This window comes from Gossypium hirsutum, chromosome A08 (assembly GCF_007990345.1).
Source record: "Gossypium hirsutum isolate 1008001.06 chromosome A08, Gossypium_hirsutum_v2.1, whole genome shotgun sequence".
In the NCBI taxonomy this organism is placed as follows: Eukaryota; Viridiplantae; Streptophyta; class Magnoliopsida; order Malvales; family Malvaceae; genus Gossypium; species Gossypium hirsutum.
Genome location: NC_053431.1, coordinates 1,387,585 through 1,407,567, shown reverse-complemented (window position 1 = coordinate 1,407,567; position 19,983 = coordinate 1,387,585). Strand labels below are relative to the sequence as shown.

Below are 19,983 nucleotides of genomic sequence, written 5' to 3'. Positions count from 1 at the left end.
TCTATCAAATCATAGAAACAGTATGACCCTTTTGAACTCAAAATAGGCTAATTCTAGTCATGTCAAAAAGGGGGTTTTGATTGTTGGTATGAAAATTATGTATTCTAGAAAAACAAGAGGCCATCTTAGCTAAAAATTAAGAAACTTAAAGATGGTCAACTTTGTTTAATCTTCACATTCCTTATCTAAAATTTTCATATACTAAAGTTCAAAACTTTGAAAGCCCTTCTCAATGGAACCCTCTAGAGTCCTTAGAAATTCAACTCAACCCATCCCCCTTAAAAACTAAACCCCCTCCCTTCATCACCCCATCAATTTTCCTTCATCAAAAAACCTTCTTTTTCCCTCCTTTTCTCTCCCTCCAAACAAGTCCTTCTTTTTGTTTTGCCTTGGGAAAAAAAAATGGGTACTTTAGTGGGACATGTTGCACCGGGTTTTGCATTTTTTGCACTTGGGTTTTGGCATCTTTTCAATCACATCAAGCTTCATTCTTTAAACCCAAATTCATACACATCTTTCCCATGGTTCCCAACCTTGAAATTTAGGTACTTGGAGCTGGTTTTGATCATGGTTGGTTCATCAATCTCCATATCAATGGAGCTTTTCATTGGTCCAGCAAAGCATCAACCTTTTGACACTGATGGAACCATCCCATCTAACCATCTTCATAACTTTGAACACTCAGCTATATCAATGACTTTCTTCATATATGCTGCTTTTTCCATAGTCCTTGACAAAACTAGCATCAATATCGACCTTATGTTTAAGCATAGCTTAACACAATTCCTTGGAGCAATTGCCTTTGCCCAACAGCTGTTTCTGTTCCATCTTCACTCAGCTGATCATATGGGAGTTGAAGGCCAATACCATTTGCTATTACAAAGCGCTATAGTTGTGTCTTTAGTCACAACTTTAATGGGAATTGGGTACCCAAAGAGCTTTATGGTTAGTTTCATTAGGTCTCTTAGCATTTTGTACCAAGGGTTATGGCTTATGACCATGGGGTTTATGCTTTGGACCCCAAACTTGATCCCTAAAGGTTGTTTCATCCATTTAGAAGTGGGGCACCAAGTGGTTAAATGTTCAAGTGATGAAGCACTTCATAGAGCTAAGTCATTAGTCAATATAGAATTTAGTTGGGCTTTGATTGGTGTTACCATTTTTGCTATGACCTTTTATCTTGTTTTGGTCAAATTATATGGTCAAAAAGTTGAGTATTCAACATTGAAAAGCCATGAAAATGATCACTTTGAACTTGGTGAAGAAGAAGAAGAAGAAGACGTTGAATCTCAAAAGGGAAGCAATAAACAAGGTGAACCCACCAAAGGGTTTATTCACATGGGAAAAGGGTATGCAATTATGGACATTGAAAGGTAAAGGGTTATTTATTTATTTATTATTAATAGAGGTGAAAGGGGGTATTTTTAGATGTGTCAATTAGGTGAATATTTGTATACAAAGGTCTTCTTTTTTTTGGGGGGGGGGTTCCCTTTTGTCTTTGATTAAGCTTTGCAATAATTTTGGGGGCTTAATTGACAACAAGAAAAAATGTCTTGTAGGGAGGGTTTGGGGGATAAAATTGAAAAGAAAACAAAAGTGTGTTGGTGGTGGTAGGGAAATATTGTTTGGTTTAAATTTATGGGATTTGGGGTTAGAAGGGGTTGATTTCATTGTGATTGTATGTATACACAAAGTAAACAAAAAGAATATATATATATGTATATTATCTTGAAAGCAATGACTAAAAGATTTCTTTTGCTTTACTTGGGGTTTAGTCTTTTTCTTATGAAAATAATCTATCTTTATTTTAAATCAAAATTTTCGAATAAATTCGATGCCACGAGTTAATTTTATAATAATTCAATCGAAATAGATAATTCTAAAAATAGTTAATTTTTTTAAAAATTATCTAATATATTAAAGGTATTAACATGTGATTCTCATTTTTTTCAAAAAAAATTAAATTTAATTTTCGTAATACTCTAAATTGATACGTGTTATTCTCCAAATCGTGATTCTGAAGTTTTAAAACACCACAAGTAATGTATCATATAATTTTCCATAACTATTTCCGGTTAAAACTTTTAAGGTGTAAAGCTATAAAATTTTTGAGAGATTAAAATAGAATTATAATTTTTAAAAGGATTAAACTATAATTTTAACATTTTGAAAGAGCTAAATCATAATAAATTTATGTTTTTGTTATTTATATATAACATAAACGACGTCACATTCAAAGTAATCATCGACCATAACAAGAATGCTGAATGCATGCAATGAATTCAACATAGTTATTATTAAGGCTTAATTTTAATGAAGAATTTGATAGAGAATCTTTGTGTTTTCTCTTTTTTGTTTGTTTGTAAAAAAAAAAAAGTAGGTTTGTTGATACTAACACAAGCAAGAAATTAACAACCCCAAATTCATTTTTCTAATTTCTTTTTGTTTTCTTACAAGAAAAGGATTTTGATTTTGCCACCTTGCTTTAACTCAAATTTTGGGATTTTTTAAACTTGTGTACCGGTTTGATGGTTGGTTAGAGTGTTTATCGCCCCAGATGTGATCTGAGTTTGAATCATATTAATCGCGTTGTTACTAGGGCTGTGCCCTCCTTTTGTAATTCACAAAAAAAAAAGATTTTGCCACCTTGCTTTAACTCAAAATTTGGGAAATTTTTAATTCGTGTGTTGGCTTGATGGTTAGGATGTTCACTGCCCCAGATGTGGCCTGAGTTTGAATCACACTAGTTGCGTTGTTGTTAGGGTTGTGCCCTCCACTTGTAATTTACAAAATAAAAAATTTGAGATTTTTTCGAGTAATTTTGCTTTTTGATGGGATATATCACAACCTTGTCCCACCATACTATTATTTTTAGGAATTCAGTTTATCTAGTTTTCAGATTTCGAAATGCAAGTCTAATTGTTAATACTATTAAAATTGTTTTGTTAAATTCAAATTCATTATAACACTATTTTTTTTAGTTATGAGGCTACTGAGTGAATACTTTTTTATTCAAAAATGTTGCACCAACAAATTTAATGAAAAATTTTATCGATGTTAACAATTGGACTTGAAATTTGAAATCTGAAAAGTAGATAGACTAGATTCAAAATTTGAGAAGAGTACAGAGATTGATGGCATATTTAAACCAAATAGAAATAGTATGTGATGTATCGTCCGTGTATAAGTTTCAGATACTACCAATGGACAGCAACACGATACCTCATCATTGTTTTAACCAAAAAAAAATAGTGGAAGATTTAGGGTTTATATCAAATTTCAAGCTTTCAAGTTTAGAGTTTGGAGTTTATATCCAACTTTGGGTTTTGGGTTTATGTTTAAATAAAGTTATTAGTATTTATTTGTAAGTCCTTCACTATTTTTTATTTCATCGATGAAAAGGTGTCGTCTTAAAGCTCTTTGGCGGTGTGCAAGACTCATACACTAACAGTACATCAAATATTCACCCAAAAATATATATTAATATTAATCTATATATTATATATTGAACATTTGATTGAGTTAGTGTTGTGAGTCAATCGGACACCAACTCAGTTGTATAATAATGAAAATTCTCTTATTTTACAAAGTAAACTGTATTATTTTGTGGGTGCTGTTATCATTTTATATATTTCATATATAAAATATTTGAACTCAAGCCTTTATATATTTTAACATTTAATCGAAACCTTATTTGTTATTTACATCATATTTTTTATAAAATATATTTGTTATATAATTAAATTTTCACCCAAGTTATGAGTGTATCATAGTCTAGTATAAATAAAGTGTTATTGTTTATTTTTAATTAATAAATAAGTAAGGTTAAAGTATGTCATAAGTCCCTGTACTATTCACAAATTTAGAATTTAGTCTTTGTACTTTTACTTCCAAGAATTTAGTCCTTGTACTTTTCAGATTTCAGAATTTAGATTTAATTGTTAACATTGTTAATTTTCTTTTTTATTAAATTTGTTGGTATGGTATTTTAAAATTAAAAAAAAAAGTATTCATTTAGTAGCAATGTAACTAAAAAAAATGACATTGTAATTAGTCTGAATTTAACAAAATAATTTTAACAGTTGAACTTGAATTTTAAAAACTAAAAAAGTAAGGGATTAAAATGATATGATTTATAAATATAAAAACTAAAACCTAAATTTTTAAATAGTACAAGAACTTATTGCATATTTAAACCCATAAGTATACGATAATGACGAATAAGTTGCAACTTGCAATTCACAGGTCAGATTTAAGGATAATAATAATGAATATTAAATATCACAAGCCATTTTTGGTAATCAAATGTTAGGAATAAAGTCAAAGTTATGAATATTAAATATTTTTTTTTAAAGAATCTCATTATAAGTTTTGATTATATCTGCTCTTTTAGATATAATATCTAGAACTATTCATAGTCTCTTCCCAGTCTATAAATAGGAAGATAACGTGCTTCAGTGCACTCAAACTCACATCCTCCTACATTGATAATAATACTCATGCCAATCGAATTAAGATTCAATTGACATGAATATTAAAATTTTCATTTTAAGGGATCAAGACATCTATTAATTCTCTGGCGTCATCCCTAATTGGGTCATATGAGCAACTCTATAAGAGAAACGTTTGAAATGAGAACACTTTCCTAAATATAAAAGAGCCACCACTAATTTCATTACCCTACATTAACCTTATACATTCTAGACATGGGTGACCACAACACCCTCTCAACTTCCGTCCAAGGGCGAAGCCAGGGGGGCTGGCATGGGCCGTGGCCCCCCCTAAAATGTAAAATTATATTTTAGGCTTTTAAATTTTTTTAAAAATTTTAAATTAATAAAGGTAAAATTACACTTTGGCCCCCTTAAAATTATAAAAAATTGATTTAGTTCTTTACAAATTATAAAGATATAAACTATAAAAAATTAAAATTTCATCCGGTCCCCCTTAAAAAATTTTTTTGGCTTCGCCCCTGCTTCCATCACTCAATTTGTTGAGATCCTAGTCGACTATGCAGCACAGAATTTTCAATTTATCCAATTCTTTTAAGCTGTGAACTTTCTCTCAATCAGTCTTTTTTCAATCTTAAGTCCTTCACTTGACCAAATACTTTTATAAGTTTAACAATTAGATCTATTTTGATATTTATATTTTTTATCCACTTTGGTATTTGAAATTTACAATTATGTTCATTTTAGTATCTAAACTTAGATTCTATAAATGTGTGATAACGTGGCACAGTCTTAGGATGTCATGTCATCACCTGAAAATTAAAAACATATATAATATAAAATATTTATAAATTTTTTGAGTTTTAAGTGATGATGCGACACAAATTTAGAGTTTCATGTCATCGTACTTTTACGAAATCCAAATTCAATATCAAAATAGACTTAATTATCAAATTGATATATTAAAATTGATAAAAAAATACAAATATTTGAAAAATTCAAAAGTAAATGAAATCATGTAATTACTATATAAATTTATATATGTTAAATAAAATAAAATTGACCCATCAAAATAAATTTTATCTTTTTATTTTTAACATAATTTAATACATTGTCAATTAAAAATAAATTAAAATTGTATTTTAACATTTCATTTTTCCCATTTACCGTTTATAAACTTTTAAAATAAATTAATTTTCTCTACAATTCTTCATCATAATAATGTTAAATTTCTCTCTATTTTTTTCTTTGGAAACCTTTCATAATTTTTTTAATAATTGATGAATTGTTAAATCAGTTAAATCGTCAATTTTCAGTTTAATTAATTTGATCGATTCAACCATCAACGAAACAATAGTTAAATAAATAATAATTTTATAAAAAAATTATAGAAATCGATTCAACCATCAATTTTTTATTCTGATTTTTTGGGTTTTTTTTTTTCTTTTTACTGTTTCTAATCAATTCGCTTAAAAACTATTTCAACCTGTATATCTAAATCGAGATACTAACTGATCCGATAAGGTTCAAATAACAGCACCCTTCCATTACTATTTGCTTACATTTTCTTTTCGGTTGCTGAAAATAATAAGAATGCCTAGGAATCATTTTAGCTTTGTTATGCTTGCAGACAAGGAAGCAGATGACCAACAAAAAGTTGGTTTGGTCATCAAACCCCATCCAACAACTAAATCCTGCACTCTAAAAGTGAGTACTTTATGGTGACTTTCAAGTCAATTAGATGGACTAGTTTAAGGATAAATGTTTTTAAAATCAAATCGATAGTATTTATATTTTAATTATGAATTAAACATTAATTTATTTGTCCAAACCCGACTTGCAAAATTAAAGATATGCCACAATTTTTATTTTTATTTTTTTATCAAAATACAACAATAGTTTTCTCTCAAAATAAAATAGAGACTTCTGTCTCATATTTGTGTATGTATGTATGTAAGTCAAAGTTCAAGACTTTTTATGATGCTAGTTCATTTTAAATGATACTATTAATTGTTTTCTAGGTATAATTTTGTTATCATACATTTTTAACGAACTTTCTCTAAACTCAACCCAACCCGAATATTTTTCGAATCAAACTCGTCTCAAAACACGATTTTGGAAGAAAAAATATCCAACCCTGTTGAATCAATCCAGGTCAAAACCCATCGGGTTTTTTTGCCATCCCTATGTAATAACAATAAACATTATACGACCAAAACTAAACATTATACGACCAAAACTATGTTCATTTCTGTAATTTAAATCCCAAGATGCATCTCTAATAAATCTATCCCTTTTTATCCAAATCCAAAAACTCAATCCGAACCCAAATTAACCCTAAACCCTAACTGACCATAACTCAAAATGGTTCAATCCCAAAACCATACAAACCTGAAATAACCATAACAAGAAATTACCTAAATTCGTAATAACTCCAGAAAACTAAAGCCTCAAATCTGAATGACCCAAACTCGAAAAGATTCAAACGGATATGGTCCAAGCAGTGATATTCAGCAAAGGAATGAGTAAGCAGAGTCAATAAATGCATATAAAATCAGCAAATTTGAAGAAAATAATTTCTTTTCTATTCTACCTTTTTTTCCTATATTTAACATCTTCAAACAGAAAGTCTAAATCATTGAAATATAATCTCCTGATTATGGCCGTCTTAAAACAAATTAGTCAAAATGATTACCTACTTTACTCCTACTGAAGCCATCAAATCTTCATACTCGGGATCACTGTCCTGTTTCCTTGCATTTGCTTTACCACCTCCCTGGTGTTGAGATGCCCCAGGAACAGAAGTGGGAGAGAATGGATCATAAACTTGCTGTCCGGCAGAATGGCCCGATGTAGACCTAGTGGACTGTGGGAAACCACTGCTGGAAAATCGGGGGTTTGGAGGTGTGAAATTTCCCGGCCTAGGTGGCAGAGGTGGGTAATGCTGTTGATGTTGCAAAGAATGCCCTGGCCTAGAAGGAAAGGAACCAGCAATATTGGGTGCTTGGGGAGGTGGAACAAAGTTTCTCAATCCCATTTGTGGAACTGGATTAGGACCGGTGCCCGGGAATGCTGGAGGTCTGGCAGACATGGCATTTTGCTGAGCAGCGAGCTGTGAAGAAGACATGAGAGTTTGTGGCAAACCCATCTGGTTGCCACCCTGAGGCCTAGGAAACACTTGCATTCCTGATTGGGGAGTGGAATTGGGCACACCAAACTGGAAAGGTGGAGCTTGTGGTGGTTGCAGGTGAACTGCTGATCTGGGGGCTAGACCATGTTGATTTGCAGCCTGACTGACTGGTCTTGGAACCATTGGATAGGCTGGGCCCTGTGTTTGCTGAGGTTGAAATGTAAAATCCCCTGAACTTGACTGTTGTGATCTAGCAGCTATTGCTGAAGGTTGATTTATGGGAGCAAAATTTGCCATGTTTCCAGGAATAGAACCTGAAGTTCCTCTTGGCAGAGATGGTGGCAAGGATGTGGATGGTACTTGTGAGATAATTGGTCTAGATAACATTGCTGGATTTAGAGATGGATTTGGCGGTTGTGCCATGGAAATGGCTGGTAAAGAGGATTGCATTGGTGGTGGTGCAGACACTAGTGGAGGACCAGGAGGAAAAGGCAAGGATGGATGGTTGACAGGTGCACTGGTTAACCGAGGACCAGATTGCCCGGTTGCAAAAGAAGCTGACATGTTTGGAGGGGCAGAAGAACTCAATGCAACAACCGGCCGTGGAATTACAGGATGAGGCACCTGGGATAGAACTGCAGGTGGAGCCAGTTGCCCTACATTGCTCAGACCTGGGGACGCAGAGTTGGCTGACCAGCCTGAGGAGCTTCCTGCAGGTACTGCTGGCTGCTCTTTTAGCAGTCCTGATGAAACATTAGATGCAGCTTGGGGAAACAAAGGCATCGACGGTCTAGGGCCAGGGAGTGGCCCCAGCGCATGGGGCTGGTTTCCAGTAAAAGGTAGTGAAGAAAAATTGCCAGGTTGAGAAGATGGAGGATTTGGATTCGGGATAAGAAAATTTTGAGGACCGGTATGACTTAGAGGATGCATCAGAGGCATATATGGCTGTGATTGTACTTGTCTTGGAAGTTGTGGACTGGATGAAACAAGGGATGAGTTTTGAACAATTGAGTTGTATCCAGCCGCAGGAGGTGGCCGTGGCCCAAAGAGTGAAGACAGGTTCGAAGGTGAGGACTGTGCAGGTACAGAACTATTGATAACTGGTGCTGAAAAATTCAGCGGCATAGAGCTGGTAGGGAACCATGAATTCTGATATTGAAACTGACCTTGTGGAGATGCTATTGTAAGTTGTGGCACTTGCTGATTTAAAGCAGCATCAGTCACACATGATACAGCTGTGTCAGGGATTTGACTTAGAACATTCACATCATTACCAGATATCGCAGGCACTGAACCAGCACCTAAATTTCCCTGCAGAAAATATATGAATAATAAATATCACTTGTTAATCTTTTTCTTTTTGGAGAATTTTTCTTGATGTTCAGAAGGATGAACTCACTGATATTGAACTAACTAGCAACTCAATCAGCGCCACCGCTCCATCAACTTTCTCAAAAGTGTCAGCTGATAGATGAACATACAGCTCTTCATAAGCATCCTGGGTTTCATTACCATCGGGAGTAGAAATTTCAACCTGAGGAAGAAATACTAGCTATAAGTCAATAGTGATTCAAGCTTCATGAAGCTTCTATCTAAGGCAAGTTAAGTAAGAAATATAAAAGGCTTCAGCTACCAACAAGTGTAGGGCGTAGTGGTAAAGCACATTGTACTCTCTAGGAAAGAACACGGATTCAAACTTTAGAGATGGCATTGTTGGGAGGGGCAGCTCCGAGCCCCAAACATGAATCGTAAAACAGACAGAGAGAATACCAAAAATAAAAAAATAAAAGGCTTCAGCTCAATTAACTAGATGGCATTTTATTCTCCCAGCCCAAAGAATTACCTTCTCTCCAGTATTTGCTTTAATGCCGTAAACTTGTACTATAGCTCCAGTTTCCTGATTTTTAAGATGAATGGTAAATTATAAATTTGCCCTCAAGAAGAACATCATGCAAATGTACATACATGTATTACATGAATGACTGTATAGATCTGCACAAAAACCAAAATACTTACCTTTTCTAGTCGCTTCTTAGTATCACTTCCGGGACCAAATATTAGACCAACAAAATTGCATCCAGGATATTCCTTCACCTGCAAAGCTAATATAGTATCATAATATTCAAGTGTTGAATGCAAATAGGCAAAGAATGAAAGAAAATTATGAATATTAGAGAGAGAATAGCTTTGTTATGAAAGTTAGAACAAATTTGAAGGTTCCCATAACAAAACAGTATAGCCATTAACCGGTCAAATTTGTCTATATTTGGAACACAATTGACACAAACACCACGGCTTATCTGGTGATAAGATATGAATCATAAGCATTGCAGCCTTCTTAACCAACATATTAACTACTCTTTTTGATACTATTGCTAGGTTATTTAGGTTGAAAGTGTCTCACAATGCAACTTTCCAAAAGGAAAATACAAGTGCAGTGAGGGTCAAAGCCATAAATTTTTCCCTTTGGGCGGGCAACAAGATAAACATGATGCATATATTTAGATCAAAGGGAATGTATGTATAGAATCAAAAGGCAGAAAAATTAAATGAGAACATTGTTAGGCACTACAAATGCTGAAAAAATATCAAATATGTAACACAAAAAATTTTCATACAATTTTGATCAGCAAGATTGCCATTAACTTCTTTCAGCAGTACAATAAAAAAAATGCAGGAAAAGGATGACATAGGAAAATTATATGCAGTAATATGTCAGTCTAAAAATGGGCTTACAGGAATGGGAACTGTTGCATCTTTCAATAATGGTTTATAATCTGCTGGTGCTTTGTAGCTTGGATTCAATTTTAGTATTTCACCTAGAAGTCAATAACAAAATGGTGAAAAACTGAATAAATTTGAGAAAGAGAAAAAATTATCATCTAGCAAAAGTTGTCAGAGTTACCAATAGCCTCCCGTCTTTCAATCTCCAAGAGTTCTAATTTCTGCATTCACAAATTCTATGTTAGTTAGAAATATATAAAATCCTCAATAAGTCAATAGAATAAAAAGATATTAACAGAGGGTTAACCGTCCTTCTACCTCACTTTCAAGTTGAGTATCAGAAGTGCTTTTAACCATATTCTGAGACACGAATGGTGAGTCTTCGGTATCCCCGGCATCCAGATTTCCTGACTTCAGCTGTTGCGTAATCTGGTCCACCCGAGTCTGCTCAAATATGGATCAGCATAGAGGAACTAATATCACTTAATGGCACCTAGAATGTGGAGTTTCAATGCTAGGGAATCGCAAAGTGGACATTGGCATTTATCACCCAATGGAAAATAAAGGAAATATTTGATTGCCATCAGATGAGCAATATGGAATACAATCCAGGGCTACAAATGCCTCCAACTCCACGGGAGAGTTTAAACATATTGAAAGAACTTCTAAAATTTAACACTTAAAAGTTCAATATGCATTTGCAAAATGACTCCAATATGCACTCGTAAAGGATGGCCTAAATACCTGATAAGCTAAGGCCCTACCCCTTCTAACAGCAGCATCCTGTGTTGGATCAGGGCCCCATTTTGTTTTCCTCTGAATCTGGTCCATATTATCTTCATTGGTGGTAGCATTTCCTCCGGGTTTTTTACCTCCTCGGAAAATAGGGACCAGTGAACCTGACAATTTATTTTTAGGTATAACAAAGCCAGTCTTCGCAGCAAACCTTGAGACCTTTGGGCCTGTAGTTGATGCAGTGGATGAAGTAGTTGTTGCAGACATATTGGCAATGTGAGGTCCAACAGCAGATATCTGGTCAACCTTTGTACTCATCCTGTATGCTCAACAAGTTCCTACTGCCCCTGACATATGCACGTGGCATATAAAATTAGTCAGAGTTGGGGAGATATCCACTGATACGGTCAATTGTCAAAGGAAAAAAAGGGAGTAAAAGAACTGCCAAGCGCCAACTAATAATGATAAAAGGAATCAGATAAAAGATTTTGTTTAGCAGTCAATTCTTCATTTAGTCTTAATGTAGAATCTTAAAGTATGACTCAATAGCTCCAAGACTTCAAGCCAAATTAGAGTTACTACTTAAGATAAAAAATTCAGCATTTAATGCATGTATTCTCTTAAATCTTTCACTGCTAGACCTTGAGCTTGACAAAAGAGAGCTAAATGCAAGAGAATTTGTAACATGAAAAAGAAAAAAACTTCTAGAAGAAAAGAGCCTATCTATATTACCGATATAATTGCCACAGAAAAAGGTAATAGCACCAATCTTATTGTTTCAAATGCTAATATATATATGACCAACATGTGTTGGGTGTAACGGTAAGGCACATTACACTCCCGAGGAGAGAACATAAGTTTGAACCTTGAAAATGACATTGTTGGGAGGGGCAGCTACGAACCCCGAACATGGACCATAAAAAGAACATGAAAGATACCCAAATATATATGAGTATATCAGTTGCTATCATTCAACAGCTGTTCAAGGTTTGAACAGTATGCTATAAGCCTATAACCCTTAATCCAAATACTTCAATCAGACTCATTAACTTGCAGGAAGCCAAAATAGTTTTTTTCTCTTTTTCTCTTTTCCCCTTTTGAATGGGAAAGGATGCATTGAGCTAGCTCTCCGAGCCGGATACAAGCACCTACTATTGGCAACATGTTCTTGATAAAAATTCGACTGATTACAAACAAGCAACAGCAAGCGGGTTTACTCATAACTCCATTCCTACAAAAACTACTTTAAAAAGTCCAAGCAACCGGGTTTTCTTTGTAACTCAAACTATTTATTGGAGACTCCAAATTGATTCAGACCAGGAACCAATAGCAAGCAGTGTAAACCAATGCAGATTTACTCATAAATTGAATAAATTCCTTCTTCAAATATCAAATTTACTGACCAAAACCAAATCATTGAGTAGAAAAAACAAATAACAAATAACATGGAAATGAACATGCCACGATTACATAGTAATCATAATTCCTCGAAATATCAGTATTATTTTCTTTCCCAAAAACAAATTCACAAATTTTCCTTCTTCTTTTTTAATTTACATTTGCTCAGAGATCAATCAAAACAGTTAATAGGAAATGAGAATCCCAAAACGTAAAAAAAAGGAACTTAACAGTGCAAAATTAGATAAAGGCAAAGGTATGAAGCGTACCTAGGGTTTAACGGCAGAGGAACTGAGTTTAACCCTATGGGCTTTCGAGTTGAACCCAGCGGAGCGAGACAAGCAAGGTGTCGGAGCATAAAAATGGAATAACGATGTGAATTTTGATTACCCAGCGATCATCATCAGCAAAGCTGATCGGTTATGGCTGAAGTTGATGATAAAAAAAATGGGCCGAAAGATTGCCCAATTTTACTACAATTAGGTTATGAAATTTGTCCTTTCTAATTTTATAGCCCATGGGCCTATCTGAATAGGGATTGAAATTTGAAGTGTTCTGTAATTTGGTCCCACCTAGCCCAAATTTTGAAAGGGTAACCCAATGTCATTTAAACTATTAGTAAGTTTACGTTTTACTCACTTAACTTTACAATGTTACAAAATGGTCACTGGATTATTTGAAAGTGACTTAAATAAAAAATTTTGAATAATTTTGTGAACATTTTGTACCTTTTTTTAAATTGAATAATCAAATTGTATACTTACTAATATTTAGTGACCTAGGTGTAGTTTACCCATTTTGAAAAAACGGATGAGATGCAGTTCAATTTGATTCAATTACTTTTCATATTCACTTTGATATCTGAAAAAAATATTTTGAAAAGTCAATAAATTCAAAACTCTTGTTATTTAAACTGAATTGAACTGACTGATCAATTCAATAATTTACCAGTTCAAATATAAGGGTTGAATCTATCTTTAAATGAATCGCTAGAAATAGGTAAAAAATCGAAAACTAGGACAGAAAACCAATGTTTAAACCAGTTAAATTGGATTTATAATTTTTCATTCTTTTATTTGAGTTAATTGGATCAAACATGCCCAAACTATAACCCTCGTTTTAAAATGGTCCTTATATTTCATATCATTCTAATTACATTCTCAAACTATTAAGATTATATCAATTAGGTCATTATGTTACTAAAATCATTAATTTAACTGTTAAGTGACATGTCTAATCTTATGTGACACAATTTAAAATGAAAATTTCAATGAAAAATTAATATTGTAAAAATGGGTGTTTTAGAAATCCTAATTTTGAGGCTTTCAAGGCTTTTACAAAAGTTGTATGGATTGAATATGCCCAAGATCCTTGTACTTTTCTAAAATTCAAAATTTAGTCTCTATACTTTAAATTTAATACATTGAGTCCTTGTCCATTTTTTATTTGAAGATCTTGGTCCATCCATCAGTGTTGTTGTTAAAATGGTTAATTTGGATGATATAAAAAAGGTGAAGTAACTCTTTTAGCTTATATTGTTTATAGTTTTGTGTCAATTTGGTTATTACCCTTTAAAAGGACATAAACAATTTAAAAATAAATGAAAATATACAAAATTTTAAAAATTTTAAGAGTGTTATTTACTTAGACCTATCCACGGGGTTCCAAAAAGTTTTTCAACCCTAGGCCTATATTCTACCCGGGTAATCCCAAATTAAAATTTACCAAAACATGCCACTGAAAGACTGTACTAAGATAAAGATAGGCTGTCAATAACTTAGAAAAAGGTAGGATGGTACATAAATGGTAGTTGGAGTCGACGACTTTCCTAGGTTCCCACATCTGGGATCCTTTGGGAAGAGGATCAAGTTGACCCTTGTGAACAGCTCGATACACTGTCTCCCTTCAACCATTTGAGCGAAATGCGACAAAAGGAAAGAAAATTCATGGACCAACCCCATCGTTTCCACTTGTAGGAACTACGAAATCACCCCATGTATGCCTTCAGTGTTCAGGGGTCACGAATCGACCATAAAACCATATTCAATAAGCGGAATGCATTAGCTATCCGCTCTCAGGTTGGGTGGTAAGGGTTGGAAAAAGACAATCACTCATTCTTTAAACCAACATTCTTAAGACCAAATAGTCGAATGAGGAAAAGCTCTCCGCCGTTCCTGGTTCTCCCGTAGTAAAATTCCTAAAACCACAAGAATCTTTAGTTAGAATGGGATTCCAACTCAACAAAATCAAAATTTAAATTTTAAGTATAATTTAAACCACAATCAAAATTTATATATATAAATACATCAAATCAAAAATTATATATTAAATTACCCATCGAATGAAAAGATATATATAATTTTAAAATTTACCGAGTTGAATTAAATTTTTCGGATATGTATTTAATTTGGAAACAGAGAAAAAAAGGAGGGCGGTACGATTTCATTGACTACCTTCATTAAAAGCCTCTCCAACAGTCGTTTCATCTTCATCTTCATCTTCATCTCTTTCCTTTCTTTTCGTCTCAAGTGAAAAACAATGGCGTCTTCAATACTCCCATGCATATTACTTATTACAGCACTGTTCGGTTTAGCGAGCTCCGACGTGAACCAAGACAAAGCCGAGTGCAAGAACCATTTGATGGGGTTGGCTCCGTGTTTGTCGTTCGTCGACGGTGAGGCTAAAACCCCCACCGTGGATTGCTGTGGTGGGCTTAAACAGGTGTTGGGTAAGAGCAAGAAGTGTCTCTGTGTGGTGATCAGAGATAAGGATGATTCCAGCGCCGGGCTTAAGATCAACGCCACACTCGCCGCCGCTCTTCCCTACGCTTGCCGTGCCAAAGTTAACATGACTGATTGCATTTGTAAGTGTTGTCTTCTTTTTATACTAATCTTTTCAAATAATCAGTTGGCATTCATATCCTTTTAATTATTGTAATAATAATAATAATAATAATAATTAATTTTAAATTTTCATAATTAAATCAACCGACTTATAATATATATTTATGAGATGTTTATCTAAAAATTAATTATTAATTTTATTAATTATTTCTCATATTTTTATTAATTAGTAGTTATTCCTGTTTTTAACAGTAAAAATTAATAAATTTTTTAATAAAGAATAAATTTATTATTTAATTTAATATAAAATATTAATTTATTATTTTTTAAATACGTAAAATACAATCAGAGTCTTAAAATATTCTTCTAATGTACTTTTATTAGTGTATATATATATTAAAAAGATTAATTTGTGAATGTCAATTCAGCCCTTCTCCATTTGGCACCAAATTCCCAGGAAGCGAAGTTATTTGAAGGATACCAAAAGCTGACAGAAAGGCACCCCATAATGGCGACTACCACCCCATCTACCACCGGTAACATTTACAACACCTCTTTATACCCTTTTCTTGAATATATATTATTCACCATAATTAATAAAAATATTAGAAATATTTATTAATGAAATTTATTTTTTGAAATTATTCGAGCTCGAGTGGAATTGAAGTAATCGTAAACAAGTTTACTTTGAAAAAAATTATATCATGATTATTTTTATTACTTCATTTATGGTTTATACTAGTTAAAATTATTTATTGGTAAATTTATCATGGAGACCCTTATATTAAGATTTAGGTTGTATTTTGTCTCCTCTACTAGAAAATAAATAAATTAGTCATTGTACGTTAGATCAAAAGAGCAAACTAGTCATTCGGTTAAAATTTCCATTCGTATCTATTGTTAAAAACCAGCCCTTATATGTTAGCATGATGTACATGTGACGTACTATTTGGTTATTCAGTTAGTCACACCGATTTTTAATATAAATGGGTAATTTTACTCTTTAATCTAACGTAGAGAGACTAATTTGTCCATTTTATTGACTAAATAAGACAAAATACAATTTAACTCTTAATACAGAAGCCTTCATGGTACTTCTCCTTTACTTCACTCTTTTTATCGTAGCATTCTTTTTTATGGGTGTTACTTCATATAATCTTATTTGGAAGTTTTAATCTAATTATATAGATGACATATAAAAATAAATTTATGAGTAAAATTATAGATTATGATCTATAATGTGATCGAAAATGAATATGAAATTTGTATAGTAACTTTGGTAAAAATATCATGGAGGCTCCTGTACTAGAAGTTAAATTATATTTTGCTCATTCTATTTTGAAAAACGAACAATTTAGTTTTTGTTTGTTAGATTGAAGAGCAAATAGGTCATTCTGTTAAAAATTTCATCCATTTATACTGTTAAAAACTATTCTCTATACGTTAATATGAGGTATATGTAACATGCGGTACTGTCCATGTGTTACTGTCTGGTTATTTTGTCAACGCCATAAGTTTTTTATCTAACATTTTTTTTAGTAAGGGGCAAAATGTAATCTAATTTCTAATATAAGGCCACCGTGATACTTTTACTTAGCAACTTCATTTTACATGTATCACCAGGAGCGGACGGTGATTAGGGCTAGAAAGCCTTGGCCTCTCAGAAATTTTCAATTAAGCCCTTAAATTTTTGTAAATTCTCACTAAATCCCTGAAAGTTTTCAAATTTAATGTGGAGATTCGTGGCTGTATGTGCAGGAAAGTCCACGGGCAATGGTACGGAGAAGAGTGGGGGAGGAAAGGGAAATGAGATGGCTTTGGGAGCTTCTTTATGGGTTTTCACTGTGCTTCTTCTTAACTTTGGTGTGTAATACAGTAATGGAATTTACGACCAACTGTTATTATTATATTTGGTAAACAGTGGTCCATGAAGAAGATGAACTTATGTATTTTTATTTAATTTAATTACGAATTTCAACCTTCTATTTTATAAAAATTGAGATGTTAGTCCCTTTAATTTATTAAATTTCCGTCTTTTCATTTTCAGAATACGTAATATACCATTTAATATATGAGTTTAACAATTTTTTTTTCTAATATGGTATTTTTTTCTTTATCAAATTTGGTACTTGTATTGGGCAAAAGTAGGGGTGCTCAAATTCCAGTCAAAATTAAATATCCGATGGTTAAACAATCTAATTTGATCGGAAGTTGGTTAATGATTTTTTAAAAGTTTGATTATCGGTTAATTCGGTTCAAAATCTAATAATTAACAAAATTAATTGAACTTTTAATTCGGATAATTCGATTAAATGAACATTATCAATTTATTTATTTTTATATGTTTTATACTTGTTTTAACCAAAAAATAAATAATAAAAAAACATATAAATTTCTGTTAACCGAACGAATTAATCGAAATATTTCAATTCAATTAATTTTTTTAAAATTTGATTCGGTTAACGATTAAATGATTAAAAAGTTTGGTTAATTCGGTTAATACTAGTCTGATTCAATTAACCATTTGAACACCCTTAGGCAAAAGTTATACATTTTGGCACCTTTAAGTAATGATATTAATTTTTTCGTGTTTAATTAAGGTTTGAGGTTGATTTGATGAAAGTTGATTACTAATATTATTAGGTTCTGGTTTTCATGATTTTGTTAATAGAATAAGATTAGTATTAAGTATAAATCTATTTAATTTGTTAAATGTAGTATGAAGACTGTGATTTTTTTCCCGAGTTTTAGAGTTTATTTTATAAAAGTTAATTGCTAATATTATTAAAAAAATTATGAATTTTCATCAAAATCAACTCTTAAACCCGAATTAAACACTAAAAAATTAACACAATTGCTTTGAAGTACCATAATGTATAACTTTTGCCAAATTTAAATACCACGTTGAACAAAAATAAATACAGATACCGCATTAGGAAAAAAAATTCCAGATATCAATACATTTTATAAAAATTAAAAAAAAATCTAATTGGATAACACTGTTAAACCTTATTGTTAACATGAAAAAATCAACAATTTAACAGTTTATATCCAAAAAAATTAACAAAAAGTAATTATCTAAAACAATTTATATACAATAAAACAGCGAAAATAGACACTTCAAGTTGATTTGTTTACCAATAATTGAACTAATTTCTCAGTTTTCATAAAGTAAAAATGATAAACTAAAGTAAATGGACTAAATTTTTAAAATTGGTAAATTCGAGGGATGGAATTGAGAAATAAACCATTTGTATTTTTATAAGCTGAGTGGGGCACTCTCTTTTATCCGTGCAAACTGTTGAAATGAATGGGACCCACAGGGATAAATTGGTTGGGTCGGGTCAAATTCAGAGGTCCTTAAAATTTTCAACTAACAGGTTTGTGGCGGGTCTTTCCGTCCGCCAAAACTTTTTGTTTGATTTTTAAGACGTTCACATTTTCCCGTAATAAATTTATGATTTAGTTACTCGATTTTAAAAATTTATAAAATATTATTTTAATAAATTTAAAGTTTTTATTTAAATTATTAGATTATTAAAATAGTTATTGTATGGTATTTTCTATTTATATTACTTGCATCAATCGAGATATCTCTTTTCGTTTTCGAATCTGAACAATTTATTCCTTCAATTTCGTCAATGGCCGCTGGATTAACTTTAGAAAATTTAACAACCCAATAATTTAAATAAAAATTTTTAAATAGTTCGATAACTTAAATGAAAATATTCAAGTAGTTCAGTGACTATTTTGTAACTTTTTTAAAATTAAGTGATCAAAATGTAAGCTTACTATTAATTTCATATTTTGAAATAAAAGTAAATTTGATTTGGATTTAAGAGAAGAATTTTGATGGAATTGAAAATTGGACTTGTATTTTTAAATTCGGAAGTAGAATGATTAAATTCTAAATACATGAAAAGTACATAGACTTAGAAGATATATTAACTTGTTCTTAATTTGTTTTCACTTCTGTAAAGTACGACAATGAGTCGAACATTTGTAACTTTACTAAAATTTGAATTCAATTTTATTTATCATTCACATTAAATTTATGTATTATTATCTGAATCCAAATTAATTAATTTATACGTCAGACATACGCAAAATATTTGCATTTAGTAAGAACGATTTTTTTAAATAAAATTTAAAGAGTAAAACAGATAATGAAGTCGAATCTAAACCCAAATTTATTATCTAGAAAAGTAAAGTAAATTTGGATACTGGTTATATGAATTTCCTATCTATAAAGTAGAGTGGATTCTAATAATGGATATATGAGTTCGCGTTTAGCCTTATATTATTTTCATAATTAAATTGAACTGACTAGAGTATTGATTCGAAATAATGAGTCAAACCGGTTAACAGGCTAACCTGTCGAATCAAAAATTGAACTTATTTTTTTATTCTTTAAAACTGTTTAGTTAATTGAACAGGTTGTACCGATTAAATCTGTTGAATTAAAAACCGATTATCTGACTAGTCTAACTACATATTCGGTTCTAAAAACCTTGCAGCCATAGCATGTATAATGGAAACAAGGTGGTCGTTGGTAATTAACAAACAAATAACTACAACAAGAAAAGTCCACGTTAGAGGGATTTGAAAATTGGTCCCTAATCTAGCAAGCATATCAACATATCGATTATCCTTACTGGATGTGTGCTCCGAAATTGGAAAATTTGCTATTAATTTAATATAG

General features: G+C 32.0%; 3 protein-coding genes and 1 long non-coding RNA gene across 4 annotated transcripts; 2 read left to right on the top strand and 2 right to left on the bottom strand.

Annotated features, from left to right (window-relative positions):
• The first annotated feature begins 224 nt into the window (after window positions 1-224).
• LOC121204839 (transmembrane protein 45A) lies at window positions 225-1,734 on the top strand. Its single transcript, XM_041075528.1, has one exon. It carries the CDS (start codon window positions 403-405, stop codon window positions 1,375-1,377), a length of 975 nt encoding a protein of 324 aa, XP_040931462.1. The 5' UTR covers window positions 225-402; the 3' UTR covers window positions 1,378-1,734.
• Window positions 1,735-6,973: 5,239 nt separating this feature from the next.
• LOC107938377 (splicing factor 1) lies at window positions 6,974-12,864 on the bottom strand. The gene is made up of 9 exons (XM_016871502.2): window positions 12,708-12,864; window positions 11,050-11,387; window positions 10,624-10,749; window positions 10,487-10,526; window positions 10,318-10,400; window positions 9,598-9,675; window positions 9,425-9,478; window positions 8,981-9,115; window positions 6,974-8,892 (listed from the first exon to the last, which is right to left on the bottom strand). Exons 2-9 carry the CDS (start codon window positions 11,356-11,358, stop codon window positions 7,147-7,149), a joined length of 2,571 nt encoding a protein of 856 aa, XP_016726991.1. The 5' UTR covers window positions 11,359-11,387; window positions 12,708-12,864; the 3' UTR covers window positions 6,974-7,146.
• A 1,325-nt stretch (window positions 12,865-14,189) lies between these two features.
• On the bottom strand, window positions 14,190-15,137 carry LOC121204838 (uncharacterized). Its single transcript, XR_005900018.1, has 2 exons — window positions 14,892-15,137; window positions 14,190-14,635 (listed from the first exon to the last, which is right to left on the bottom strand). It is a non-coding gene; the product is annotated as an uncharacterized lncRNA (long non-coding RNA).
• On the top strand, window positions 14,977-17,298 carry LOC107938367 (non-specific lipid transfer protein GPI-anchored 6). The gene is made up of 3 exons (XM_041075527.1): window positions 14,977-15,301; window positions 15,710-15,817; window positions 17,040-17,298. Exons 1-3 carry the CDS (start codon window positions 14,977-14,979, stop codon window positions 17,150-17,152), a joined length of 546 nt encoding a protein of 181 aa, XP_040931461.1. The 3' UTR covers window positions 17,153-17,298.
• The last annotated feature ends 2,685 nt before the right edge of the window (window positions 17,299-19,983 follow it).

Coding starts and splice junctions, on each gene's coding strand:
- LOC107938377 (XM_016871502.2), bottom strand. CDS start 11,358: ATGAGTACAAAGGTTGACCAGATATCTGCTGTTGGACCTCACATTGCC. Junction 10,401..10,486: donor TGAAAGACGGGAGGCTATTG/GTAACTCTGACA, acceptor ATTGACTTCTAG/GTGAAATACTAAAATTGAAT. Junction 9,479..9,597: donor CTAAGAAGCGACTAGAAAAG/GTAAGTATTTTG, acceptor CTTAAAAATCAG/GAAACTGGAGCTATAGTACA.
- LOC107938367 (XM_041075527.1), top strand. CDS start 14,977: ATGGCGTCTTCAATACTCCCATGCATATTACTTATTACAGCACTGTTC. Junction 15,302..15,709: donor TAACATGACTGATTGCATTT/GTAAGTGTTGTC, acceptor ATGTCAATTCAG/CCCTTCTCCATTTGGCACCA. Junction 15,818..17,039: donor TACCACCCCATCTACCACCG/GTAACATTTACA, acceptor CTGTATGTGCAG/GAAAGTCCACGGGCAATGGT.
- LOC121204839 (XM_041075528.1), top strand. CDS start 403: ATGGGTACTTTAGTGGGACATGTTGCACCGGGTTTTGCATTTTTTGCA.